At 43.2% G+C, this 13,649-nt stretch overlaps 1 protein-coding gene across 1 annotated transcript in view; it reads left to right on the forward strand.

The window, feature by feature from the left end:
• Positions 1 to 13,649, forward strand: part of TTLL11 (tubulin tyrosine ligase like 11) — a 275,037-nt gene that overhangs the window by 49,864 nt on the left and 211,524 nt on the right. The window contains exon 2 of the mRNA XM_027966476.3: positions 8,621 to 8,717. Coding sequence (XP_027822277.2) covers positions 8,621 to 8,717 — 97 coding nt within the window. The remainder of the gene's footprint in view (positions 1 to 8,620; positions 8,718 to 13,649) is intronic.

Genomic DNA, 13,649 nt, shown 5'->3' on the forward strand with positions numbered 1-13,649 from the left:
TTGAATAGACATAGAGAAATGTCTATTCAAGTCCTTTGCCCATTTTTTAAATTGGGTTGTTTGTGTTGAGTTGTAGGAGTCTTTAAAAATATATTCTAAATATTAATCCCTTATCAGATTTATGATTTTCAAATATTTTCTCCCATTCCATGGGCTGCCCTTTTATTCTGTTGACAGTGTCCTTTGATGCAAAAGTTTTAATTTTGATGAAGTTGAAACTTGCCTGATGGCTCAGACAATAAAGAATCTTCCTGCAATGCTGGAGACCTGGGTTCGATCTCTAGGTTGGGAAGATCCCCTGGAGGAGGAAATGGCAATCCACTCCAGTATTCTTGCCTGGAGAATCCCATGGACAGAGGAGCCTGGCAGTCTACAGTCCATGGGATCGCAGGGTTGGACACGACTGAGTGACTAACATTTCTTTTCACTTTTCACTTTGTTTATTTTTCCTTCTGTTGCCTATGCCTTTAGTGTCATGTCTAAGAAATCATTCCCAAGTCCAAGGTCATGACACTTATCGCCTCTATTATCTTCTAAGAGTTTCATTTCTTTAGCTCTTATGATTAGGTCTTTGATCCACTTTGAGTTAATTTTTATCTATGGTGTAAGGTAAGAGTCCAACTCCACCTTTTTGTATGTAGATATCCTGCCTTCCCAACACCAATTCTTGAAAAGACTCTCCTTCTGCAAATGAATAGTCTAGTCATCTTTGTCGGAAATCATTTGCCCGTATATGAGAGGGCTTTTTCCTGGCTTCTCTGTCTTATTCCATTGGTCTATATGCCTGTCTTTATGCTAGTACCACACTGTTTTTAATTTATTTTTATTATTTTTAATTTTGAGATGTTTTAGGTTCATAGCAAAACAGAGCAGAAGGGATGGAGATTTCCCATATAATCACTGCCCTCATGTATACACTAGCAAAATCCCACACCAAAGTGGTAGGTTTGTTAAAAATCAATGAACCTCTGTTGCAGATCATTATCACCCGAAGTCCATAGTTTATATTAATGTTCACTTTTGGTGATGTACATTCTGTGGCTTTAGACAAAGGTGTGGCGGTGTGAATTCACCATTATGGCATGAGATAGTGTCGTTTCACTGCCCTGAGAATCTTCTGTGCTTTACCTATTCATCCCTCCCAAGACCAACCCCTGGCAACCACTGATCCTTTTACTGTCTCCGTAGTTGTGCCTTTTCCAGAAAGTCATATAACTGGAATCATACCATATATAGCCTTTTCAGATGGGCTTCTTTTGCTTCAGTTCAGTTCAGTCACTTAGTCGTGTCCGACTCTTTGCGACCCCATGAATCGCAGCACGCCAGGCCTCCCTGTCCATCACCATCTCCCGGAGTTCACTCAGACTCTCGTCCATCGAGTCTGTGATGCCATCCAGCCATCTCATCCTCGGTCGTCCCCTTCTCCTCCTGCCCCCAATCTCTCCGAGCATCAGAGTCTTTTCCAATGAATCAACTCTTCGCATGAGGTGGCCAAAGTACTGGGGCTTCAGCTTTAGCATCATTCCTTCCAAAGAAATCCCAGGGTTGATCTCCTTCAGAATGGACTGGTTGGATCTCCTTGCAGTCCAAGGGACCCTCAAGAGTCTTCTCCAACACCACAGTTCAAAAGCATCAATTCTTCGGCGCTCAGCCTTCTTCACAGTCCAACTCTCACATCCATACATGACCACTGGAAAACCATAGCCTTGACTAGCTGGACCTTAGTCGGCAAAGTAATGTCTCTGCTTTTGAATATACTATCTAGGTTGGTCATAACTTTTCTTCCAAGAAGTAAGCGTCTTTTAATTTCATGGCTGCAGTCACCATCTGCAGTGATTTTGGAGCCCCCAAAATAAAAGTCTGACACTGTTTCCATTGTTTCCCCATCTATTTCCCATGAATTGATGGGATCGGATGCCATGATCTTCATTTTCTGAATGTTGAGCTTTAAGCCAACTTTTTCACTCTCCTCTTTCACTTTCATCAAGAGGCTTTTTAGTTCCTCTTCACTTTCTGCCATAACGGTGATGTCATCTGCATATCTGAGGTTATTGATATTTCTCCCGGCAATCTTGATTCCAGCTTGTGTTTCTTCCAGTCCAGCATTTCTCATGATGTACTCTGCATGTAAGTTAAATAAGCAGAGTGACAATATACAGCCTTGACGCACTCCTTTTCCTATTTGGAACCAGTCTGTTGTTCCATGTCCAGTTCTAACTGTTGCTTCCTGACCTGCATACAGATTTCTCAAGAGGCAGGTTAGGTGGTCTTGGGTCCTCCATGTCTTTTCATGGCTCAATAGCTCATTTCTTTTTAGCACTGAAGAAAAGTCCATTGCCTGGCTGTACCACGGCTTATTTATCCACTCACTTACTGAAGGACATCTTGGTTGTTTCCAAGCCTTAGCAATTATGAATTAAGCTGCTATAAACATTTACACGGAGCGCTTTTTGTGGACATAAGGTTTTAACTAATTTGAATAATACCAAGGAGCATAATTGCTGGATCATATGATAAGAGTATATTTAGGTTTGTAAGAAATTTCCAAACTGTCTTCCAAAGTGGCTGTACCATTTTGCATTCCCATCAGCAGTGGATGAGTGTTCCTGTTGCTCTTCACCCCCATCAGCACTTGGTATTGTTAGTGTTTTGGACTTTGGGCATTTTAAGGTGTGCAGTGGTATCTCATTATTGTTTTATGTGCTGTTTTGATTACTATAGCTTTATTATAAGTTTTGGCATCAGGAAGTGTGATACCTCCAAAATTGTTTTGGCTATTTGGGATCCCTTGATATGTCATGTGAATTTTAAGATGGATATTTCTATTTCTGCAAAAAAAAAAAAAAAGTCACTGGAATTTTGGTTGGGATTTCATTGAATCTGAGGATCACTTTTGCCAGGAGCCAGCGTGAGGAACTCTGCCCATGGCAAAGGTCATGAGGAAGGAATATGCAAAGGTGGGATTGAGCCTCAGGAAACCCCCTGTTCCTGAGCATCTGCCCCCAAAACCAGAGTCTGCCTACTTTACTGCTTTATGCTCTCACCTACACCTCTGACTTTATGGGGGCTGTCCCCCACCTCTCTCAGGGAAGGAGTTAACCTACAGCTCCAGTTAATAAAAATCCCTGGGCATGACAAGGGTGTCTCAGGTCAAACCTCTCTGCTGGCAGACTAGCTTGTGTGACAGGATTATCCACACTCTTGCTACTATGTACATGATTGTTTACAACCTCTCAACCATAAACAGCACAGAGAGTCTGGAGTATTTTGAAAGTCTTAGTTAGCATTGGGTTTTTCTAAAGATAAAAATCATGTTGGTGAAGGGTTTTTCATTTGTTGAGCCAATATTTGCTGCTAAATCTCCATATTCCCTGCCCTTATATTGAGTATAACTAACATATAGGAGAAATAAGTATTAACCTTGAAGATTAATCATGTTAAACCTTAGGCTAAGTAAATTCCTTTCTTAATTGTAACCCATTACACCCTAACCCTATAGGAATGCAACTTTATCTGGTACCTTTGGAGGGTGGTGCCTGTTTAAGAAAAATCACCCCGGAAAATAAGTTTCTGATTGACTGACTGTTATCAGAAAGAAAGGATCATAAAGTGTTAGTAGGCCCCCTGGCCAGAAGATGATGTAAAACCCCTAAGACCTTTTTGTATATATTTATATGAAGCACCTGATTTTGATAAAGGTCAGGACTGCTGACCCCCGCGTGACTTTAAAATTTCCATTTGTCTCTATGTGTAACAAAAGGTATATAAGCAAGTTCAGTTCAGTTCAGTTGCTCAGTTGTGTCCGACTCTTTGCAACCCCATGAATCGCAGCACGCCAGGCCTCCCTGTCCATCACCATCTCCCAGAGTTCACTCAGACTCACGTCCATCGAGTCTGTGATGCTATCCAGCCATCTCATCCTCGGTCGTCCTCTTCTCCTCCTGCCCCCAATCTCTCTGAGCATCAGAGTCTTTTCTAATGAGTCAACTCTTCGCATGAGGTGGCCAAAGTACTGGAGTTTCAGCTTCAGCATCATTCCTTCCAAAGAAATCCCAGGGTTGATCTCCTTCAGAATGGACTGGTTGGATCTCCTTGCAGTCCAAGGGACTCTCAAGAGTCCTCTCCAACACCACAGTTCAAACACATCAATTCTTCGGCGCTCAGCCTTCTTCACAGTCCAACTCTCACATCCGTACATGACCGCAGGAAAAACCATAGCCTTGACTAGCTGGACCTTAGTCGGCAAAGTAATGTCTCTGCTTTTGAATATACTATCTAGGTTGGTCATAACTTTTCTTCCAAGAAGTAAGCGTCTTTTAATTTCATGGCTGCAGTCACCATCTACAGTGATTTTGGAGCCCCCCAAAATAAAATCTGACACTGTTTCTACTGTTTCCCCATCTATTTGCCATGAAGGGATGGGACCAAATGCCATGATCTTCATTTTCTGAATGTTGAGCTTTAAGCCAACTTTTTCACTCTCCTCTTTCACTTTCATCAAGAGGCGTTTTAGCTCCTCTTCACTTTCTGCCATAACGGTGATGTCATCTGCATATCTGACGTTATTGATATTTCTCCCAGCAATCTTGATTCCAGCTTGTGTTTCTTCCAGTCCAGCATTTCTCATGATGTACTCTGCATATAAGTTAAATAAGCAGGGTGACAATATACAGTCTTGACGTACTCCTTTTCCTATTTGGAACCAGTCTGTTGTTCCATGTCCAGTTCTAACTGTTGCTTCCTGACCTGCATACAGATTTCTCAAGAGGCAGGTTAGGTGGTCTGGTATGCCCATCTCTTTCAGAATTTTCCACAGTGTATTGTGATCCGCACAGTCAAAGGCTTTGGCATAGTCAATAAAGCAGAAATAGATGTTTTTCTGGAACTCTCTTGCTTTTTCCATGATCCAGAGGATGTTGGCAATTTGATCTCTGGTTCCTCTGCCTTTTCTAAAACCAGCTTGAACATCAGGAAGTTCACAGTTCACATATTGCTGAAGCCTGGCTTGGAGAATTTTGAGCATTACTTTACTAGCATGTGAGATGAGTGCAATTGTGCGGTAGTTTGAGCATTCTTTGGCATCGCCTTTCTTTGGGATTGGAATGAAAACTGACCTTTTCCAGTCCTGTGGCCACTGCTGAGTTTTCCAAATTTGGTGGCATATTGAGTGCAGCACGTTCACAGCATCATCTTTCAGGATTTGAAGGAGCTCAACTGGAATTCCATCACCTCCACTAGCTTTGTTCGTAGTGATGCTTTCTAAGGCCCACTTGACTTCACATTCCAAGATGTCTGGCTCTAGATTAGTGATCACATCATCATGTTTATCTGGGTCATGAAGATCTTTTTTGTATAGTTCTTCCATGTATTCTTGCCACCTCTTCTTAATATCTTCTGCTTCTGTTAGGTCCATACCATTTCTGTCCTTTATTGTGCCCATCTTTGCATGAAACGTTCCCTTGGTATCTCTAATATAAGTAAACCTGAAAATAAAGAAAACGGATCAGTTTCTGGAGAAGACTGATTCCCCCATGTCATTCTTTCTTGTTCTCTGTTTTTCTGGCTGAATTCCCATCTGGAGCGTGGGTACTTGCCAAGCCTGCTAATTTTGCCCTGGCTTTTAAGATCCACACGAGAGGGAGTCCAAGGAGGGGCACTCTCCACTATTGAAGTGGGCACCAGTGGCCTATGTAGGTGGTGCAAGCTTCTTGTCTCGAAGCTTTATTGGTATCCCACATAAACCAAGTTATTCAGCCTCTTTTTCTCCTCTAATTTTCCTACTACAGTATTCCTTTCTAATCTCTCTTATACTTCTAATTAAATAGCTTTTTCCTAGGACACCAACTCCGTCTCCGCTTCGAATTACCCTGGATCCACTGGGGCTGGACCCTGGCACAGTTTGAGTAGTGTTGACATCTTAATAATATGAAGCCTTCTCATCCTTGAACATGGGATATCTTTTCACTTATCTTTGTCTGCCATTTCTTTTGGCAACATTTTGTAATTTTTAGTGTACAAGTCTTTGTCTCCTTGGTTAATACCTAGTTATTTTATTCTTTTTGATGCTGTTGTAAATTGAATTGTTTTCTTAATTTTCTTTTTGGATTGTTCATGTCCAGTATATAGAAAAACAACTGATTTTTTGTGTATTGATTTTATATCTAGTAACTTTGTTGAGTTCATTTATTGTGTGTGTGTGTGTATGTAATCTTTAGGATTTTCTATATATAAAATCATATCATCTGCAAACAGATAATTTTACTTCTTCCTTTCCAATTTGGATGTCTCATTTCTTTTTCTTGCCTATTGCTCTGGTTAGAACTTCCAATACTATGTTGAATAGAAAGTGGCAAAAGTGAATCTCCTTGTGTCCTTCCTGATAGCAGAAGAAAAGCCTTCAGTTTCACCATCGAGCATGATGTTAGCTGTTTAAGCGGTTTTTCAAAGGATCTTAAAAAGACATGGGATTATGAGATGCTGGTTTGGTGGTTTAGTTGCTAAGTCATGTCTGACTCTTGCAACCCCATGGACTGTAGCCTGCCAGGCTCCTCTGTACATGAGATTCTCCAGGCAAGATGGAGTGGTTTGCTATTTTCTTCTCCAAGGGATCTTCCAGACCCAGGGATTGAACCCCGGTCTCCTGCACTGCAGGCAGACTCTTTACCAACTGAGCTACCAGGGAAGCCTGAGAGATGAGATGCTGGGACCTACTTAATATTGTGTTTCTCTGTTTTGTTTTTTTTTTTTTTTTTCAGCACTGAGCAAAGTGCCTGGCACACAGAAGTTATTGAATAAATTGATTTAGAAAAAGGCAGTTTCTCAAAACTGAATGAGCTAAGGGCTCTCTGAATGAAATGTTGACTTAGAAATCATGAAAGTGTCAAGGATTGAAAGGCGATCCTAAGGGTGATAAGGATTCTTAGGCTGTCTACTGACGTGGAGCAGGTGTTGATCCCACAGCGTGGGCAGCAAAGCCATTTGGATCCTAGTAAATGTTGCTTGGATAATATGCTTTATAGAGGAACCTCCTCATAAAGTTATTTTTCCCTCTTCTATATTAGTACTTAACAGCTGGAAGACAATAACATATGTTTTATCTCCTTGTATTTATGACTGCCGAATTAATAACTTCAATCCACTGGATACAAAGAAAATGAGTGAAGTGCTATAAATTATAGATGGAAGTTGTTAATGCTAATAGAGTGTGTAACATATGCCTCACTTTGGCACAGTTTTGAGACAATGTGAATGATGTAAAGGGCTTGAGTCTGTTTGCCTTCATTTTAATTTGGAATCATTGGGAAGCATTGAGTCACTGCCATTTCATTGGTAACGCCATGTTCTTTCATTGGAACTTCACCCTCTTAGCTTGGAATGGATAAAAATCCTGATTAACTATAGTCTTAGGATGGGAAAATTGGATGCTTTTACTTAATATGCTGATATTTCTCTTCATTTGGACTTCTAACAAGTAGGTTCTAAATATGATCTAACATGTCCTCGCTCTTTTCCCTTAAGGAGGGTCGAGTGACACATTTGAAAACTACATGGCGTAAATGCAGAGCTTGTTGATAACTGGGAGAGGAAATAAGATGTAGAAAGAGCAGGCCCTTTGGTCTTAGCAAGGGATTTTCTGGTTGCAAGTAATTGAAACCCTCTAGCTTGCACAAAGGGGATGCATTCTAAGGGTATGAGACTGCCTCACAGGATCCAAGGACAGAAGGGACAGTGGGGCTCAGAAGGGCCCAGGCCCAGGGTCTAGAAGCCCTGGGAACTGAGGTCACTCGGTCTGTGTCGCCAGGGCCACATGGCCTCGTCTCTACTTTTCTCTTTGCACCTGCTTCTTTCTCCTCTCCTAGTAGACTGGCTGCCTTTGCTTCTCTGTGCACATGGCCGAGCACAGCTGCCCGGCTCTGGCATTTGATGACTTTCAGTTCAAGGGCCGGCCGAGGCTGCTGGGCATCTCTGATTTCCATATTCCTGGAAGAGAGAATCTGGTTATCTCATCATGAGTCAGAGGACTATTCCTGGTTTGTTCATTTATTCATTCAAAAGTCTTTGTTGAATGCCAGGAACAGTTTTAGGCACCCGGGAATACATCCTGCCCTTGGGGACTGTGTATGTGTGTGTGTGTTGAGAAACGGAGAGAGAGGTTGTGAGAACTTGTTTCAGGGGCACCAGTTTGCACATTGCAGTTTTCAGAGAAAGAGAAGTATGGTTTGGAATTCAGATAGACCTGGATTCAGATCCGCCTGTTACCAGCTCTGTGAAGCCTTGGGCATGTTGCTTACCTCTCTCATCCCCGATTTTCTCATCAGTGAAATGGGTATCATCCTTTCTAGAATGGTTATGGGGATTCTAATGAATGAGTGCCTGTAAAATCACTTGTAGAGTGCAAGCCATGCTGAATCAGAACCCTGCCTCTCAGTGGTCATGACCCTGAGAAAGTTACTTAGCCTGACTAAATTTGTTCCCTCCCCTGTAACACAGGGAAGAATGTCAGCAACTTCACCGGCTTGTTACAAGCATTCAGTGACGTGATGTGTGCCAGGGCGCGGGGAATCAGTACAGAAGAGACACTCAGGGCAATAGTTAATCACATTTCCCCTCTTTCTTCCAGTTCCCATTTGGCCGACGCTTGCCTTGTGACATCTACTGGCACGGAGTTTCATTTCACGACAATGACATATTCTCCGGTCAAGTGAACAAGTTTCCAGGTATCTACTGTTATTGCTGGCATTTAAAAATGTGTCTAGGGCTGAATCTCAGGGTACACTCTTGGACAAAACATGCCAGTGTTTTGAGATAAAACTGGAGAGCTCTTAATTGGGAATGGCTGCCGCTGTGCTGTGATCTTGGGAGGGAAGATGATCAGGACTTACTTAACCCACCAAAGGCTTAAAGACTGGAAGTTCCAAAATGTGAAGAGATCAGCTCTTCTGGTCTATTTCCAGTGATGGAAGAACATGACTTTCACTTTGGGGTTTTTGATATAATATGGGTGTGTCATGAAGGGACAAGGTTTTCAAAATGAAAAAAACTCACCATAGGTTGTGGAGCATTTCAATGACTCAGTGAATGTGGGCTCTGAATGCCTCTATGTGTGTGGCTTTCTCTAGTAGACCACGAGCTCCTGGGAGGGGCCGTGACTCCTGCACCTCTGTAGAGTCCTGTGGCTCCTGCAACCCTTCCAGACACACCTGAGGTGCTCTGTAACTGCTTTCTCACTGACTGACGGAAACTCAGAGGCAGCCCCAGTTTTATGCCCATCGCAGGGAATGAGAAAGCCTGACATTAAAGCAATAAAATGAACCATTTCCCCTACAGAGTTAGTCTAACATTAATAAAAGCTTCATGATGCACTAAAATAAATAAACAGACCATTTAAATTTCTAATTAATTTGCAGGAGACAGAGGTTCTAAAATTCCGGGACTTTGTCCCAGAAATGGGATTCACAGTTGCCATTTCCTTTAAGTGTCATGTTTGGAGGTACTGTTTTAAAGTCGAAATGCAGCATCTCCATACTGGGAACAGGATGTTTGGACAGCCTGTCTTTATACCCTGAGGGCATTATCTAGTGAGATGATTATCTAGTGAGACTGCATGGGAGACTTGGTGCCAGATAAGTGCCACAGCCGACGACACTCTGAGACCTCCCCATTCCACTCCCAGCCACCCTATCGTATAACTTCTCCTTTTCCTTTTAATCTCTACCACCTTCTTCTGCCCCGATTACTCTTCATTATTTCCATTGGTTAAGTGAAGAGGAGGGGTTAAGGTGAGTGGGAGTCTGTAAGGAGAAATGAACATTTGGTTAATCAGGGTATGATTTCAGCAAAAGAGATGCCACTCATTTTCAGAAATTTTTACATAAGACACAAACCATATAGAATACGATAACAGATAAATTTTTAAAAGAACAGGGACTTCACTGGCAGTCCAGTGATTTAAGACTTTGCCTTCTAATGCAAGGCATGCAAATTAGATCCCTGGTTGAGGAGCTAAGATTCTCACATGCCTCGCAGCCAAAAAAAAAGAAAACATAAAAACATAAGCAATACTGTAACAAATTCAATAAAGACTTAAAAAATGGTTCATATTAAAAAAAAAGAGAGAGAGAGAACATCACCCTGAATCCCATTCCTCATTGAATGAAACCATGAGGTGAATATATGTATTTATTGCTGTTTAGTTGCTAAATCGTGTCTGACTCTTTTCTGTATTTATTTCCTCCCAAACCTTAATCATGTTTGTGTATCATCTTTACATAGTTCCCTGACTATAAGATGTTTGCTCTAGTGTTTCATTTATGCTTATTTTTAAGAGGCGAATCAACTGATCTTTTCCTTTGGCAGTCCATGCCACATTGTTAAGAAAATACCTCTCAGAAAACCCAATTTCCATACATTATACAGTGGCAGGTTATATTATGTCCACTAGGTGGGGGGGGGGGGGTTCAACTAAGCCAACCGACTATCACAGGCCCCTTGGCTCAGATTCACTTGGAAGGACACAGGACAGGAAGCACAGCTTGCCAGCCAGTCAGTGTCATGCGCTTCTTTTTAGCTGGGTCTTTGCAAGGGTTCCAGAGCTAAGTCTTTGGCTCCTCCAGTGAAAGCTCAGGTGCAAGGAGACACGATCCACGTTGGTGGCCTTGACTCAGAAAGCCTGTGGGAGCCAACAGCCCATGCAGCTCCTCCATAGCGTAGCTTCCAAGGTCCCCGCCAAGGGTCATGCTGTTACAAGATTCATTCCACGCAGGAAAGCCCGGAGCTATGGCTCCTGACAAGGTATTTATGCGAGATGCCAGTAAATGATCATTTTAACCATATGCTCTGTTGTCTAGTCACAGAGCTAACTTTCCCCCTTTATTGGTTTCCTGGGGAACAGAGCTAGAAAATTAACTCAAGATCAGATAGGTTCTTGGAGGAGGCAGGGTTTTGTCCGAGGACGAGGAGAACTCTTGCACGGTTATAATAGGATAGCTATTATTTTCTCTATCTGGCTGCTCATAAACATGACTTTTGGGGGACTTCCCTGGTGGTCCAGTGGAAGAATCCTTCCAATTTGGGGGATGAAGTTTCGATCCCTGGTTGGGGAACTAAGATCCCACATGCCATGGGGTAATTAAGCCTGTGCAGTCTAGAGCCCATGTTGCACAAGAGAGAAGGCCATGAGCTGCGATAAAGAGGCTACATGCTGCACCTGATGCAGCCAAATAAAATAAATAAATAGATAAATATCTTTTTTTTTAATTTTAAAATCTTTAATTCTTACATGCGTTCCCAAACATGACCCTTTTGAAAAAAAGATGACATTTTAATGGTACTAACAGGACTCACTGTGATATTGAGAGAGCAAAATTTGGAAGAAAGCAACTCTTTGAATGAGGGCAGAGTTCCCAAGACATGAATCATCAAATGAGCTTCATTGACATTTTGCCCATTTGCTCTTGTTTCATCTGATGGCTGAGAGCAGGAAGGAAGGAGTCGCTATAGCTTTTAACACTTGGGATGCAGATAGAAATACAGGAAAAATTACCTTCAGAGGACTAGTTTCATTAGAGGTGATATAAGAACATTCATTCTAATGAAGAACGCTCACCCCATCTCACATTCCAAGTGCCAGTGATAGGAACATACAATTATCCTCTTTACTAACACCAGCTAATTAGCTTTAATGACAAAGAAGGCTCTGGAACCTCTAGGCAGCAGACTAGTGCTGCCACACCCTCTGCCCTGTGAAAGACAACATCCTGAGCGACGATTCCAGAACTGTTCTCAGGTTGGTGTCCACACTTATCTTCCGTCTCTGATACATCCTTTATTTCAAAGCTGCATTTCATATGCATCGTGTATTACTTACAGCAAGTTCCAGAGGACGTGCCAGGCAAGGATAAGCACTGCACATGCTGAATAAACTGAAAACTTTTGGATAAACATATGGAAGTAATTTATTTTGTTCATGTCAGCATGTTAGATTTTAGCCACTTTTCTATGGGCAATTTCCTTCAAGATATGTTATTACATCTTAACTGATGAATTAAGACTTTCACTAAAAATAATCCGATTTAGATAGGTCTTTGCTTTAAGAAAGCCCAGAACTGTCATTCTCGACTTTACAAACAACGGGTTTTGTTTTTTCTTTTGCTGAGTTGCTGGCTCTGGAATATATGACAGCACATTGCAGGTGGCGCTTGAGAGCCCACCATGAGGAGGGGGCTTTGTCAGAGAAGGAGGGGGCCCCAGGGAGGGATCTCTGGGGGCAGCCATCTGCTACTCTCTGGTCTGGGCTAGGGATATAAAGACAAGGAGAAACGCGTTTAAAGAGAGAAGTTAAATACGAGATAAGTGCTATGCCAGAGGAAGCTTGGGGTGCTGTAAGAATAAGGAGCAAGGGCACGTGACCTGACCCAGATTTGCCTGGGGGGAAGGTGGGGCAAGAGATCCTGGAGAAGAGGATTGCAAGTGGGAACTGAGCCTTCAGGGCTGGATAGGCCTGACCCCCACGCTAGACAAGGGTGCAGAGGTGGTGCAGAGGTGTAGAGTGATTTGCACGTTGCTCGTGCAGTGAAGGGCAAGCGGCCCGTGGTCGTTAGAAAGGGTCATGTGTGATGGGACAGTGGGGAGGTGAGAGGCAGGGACCAAGGTCACAGGGAGTCACCGAGAAATTTCTAAGCTAGAGAGTGACACGGGCCGGCGTGCAGTTGGAAAGATATTCCAGAGGGGATGCACTGGAGGTGGGGGTGGCGGAGTGGGGGCGTGGAGAGGCTGAGAGAGGAAAGAGCTAAGAGGCTACTGTATTTTTCAGAATCTGAAAGTATTGTTTGCTGCTTGATGGTTATAATGTGTTTTTGCCAAGAATTATTGTTATAAACAATACTTTGATTGAGTAGTACTCCCAGCATAGCTCACATTATGTTTTGTTTTTAATTTGGATTAACTAGGTCTGTGTAGACGGGCCAAAGGATCAGACTGTTACACTTCTGTGTAGCTCCAGTGGGCTGAGAGGCCCCCACCTCCTGCCTCCACTGCCTCAGGCTGTGAGACTGCAGTGAGGCAGACAGCAAAACCCAGGCTCAGAAGCAATGGCAGGAGGCAAGCTTTTGGGTGAGAAGCTCTAGCCTGAGTGAGGGGTATTTCCCACCCGGTAGGGGAACGGCCACAATAAGGACATCTAAGAACAGATCTTCCTGAGAAGCCCAGGTAGACAGTCAGCCTCAGGAGAACCTGTTAGGGGCAGGAGCCCAGCCCCTGGGCTCAAGCCACAGGAGGGCTCCAGCCCTTGCAGCGGAGGCTTAGGGGCAACATGGGAGGAGAAACATGGGAGATATTGGGCAACGGCATCGCTGAGGCAGCCACTTAGGCACCAGGAGCCAAGAACTGGTGACCAACATTTGAGGACAAGCAATGGCACCTCAGAGAAATAGCTAAAATCTTCCTTATCTGGCCCTCCCTGGTGGTACAGTGGTTAAGAATCTGCCTGCCAATGCAGGGGACACAGGTTCTTATCCCTGGTCCGGGGAGATCCCACATGCACCACAGCTCCTGAAGCCCGTGCACCTAGAACCCATGCTCCACAAGAGAAGTCACTGTAATGAGAAGCCCAGGGCCACAACCAAAAGTAGCCCCCACTTGCCACAACTAGA

This window comes from Ovis aries, chromosome 3, assembly GCF_016772045.2.
Source record: "Ovis aries strain OAR_USU_Benz2616 breed Rambouillet chromosome 3, ARS-UI_Ramb_v3.0, whole genome shotgun sequence".
NCBI classification, from domain to species: Eukaryota; Metazoa; Chordata; class Mammalia; order Artiodactyla; family Bovidae; genus Ovis; species Ovis aries.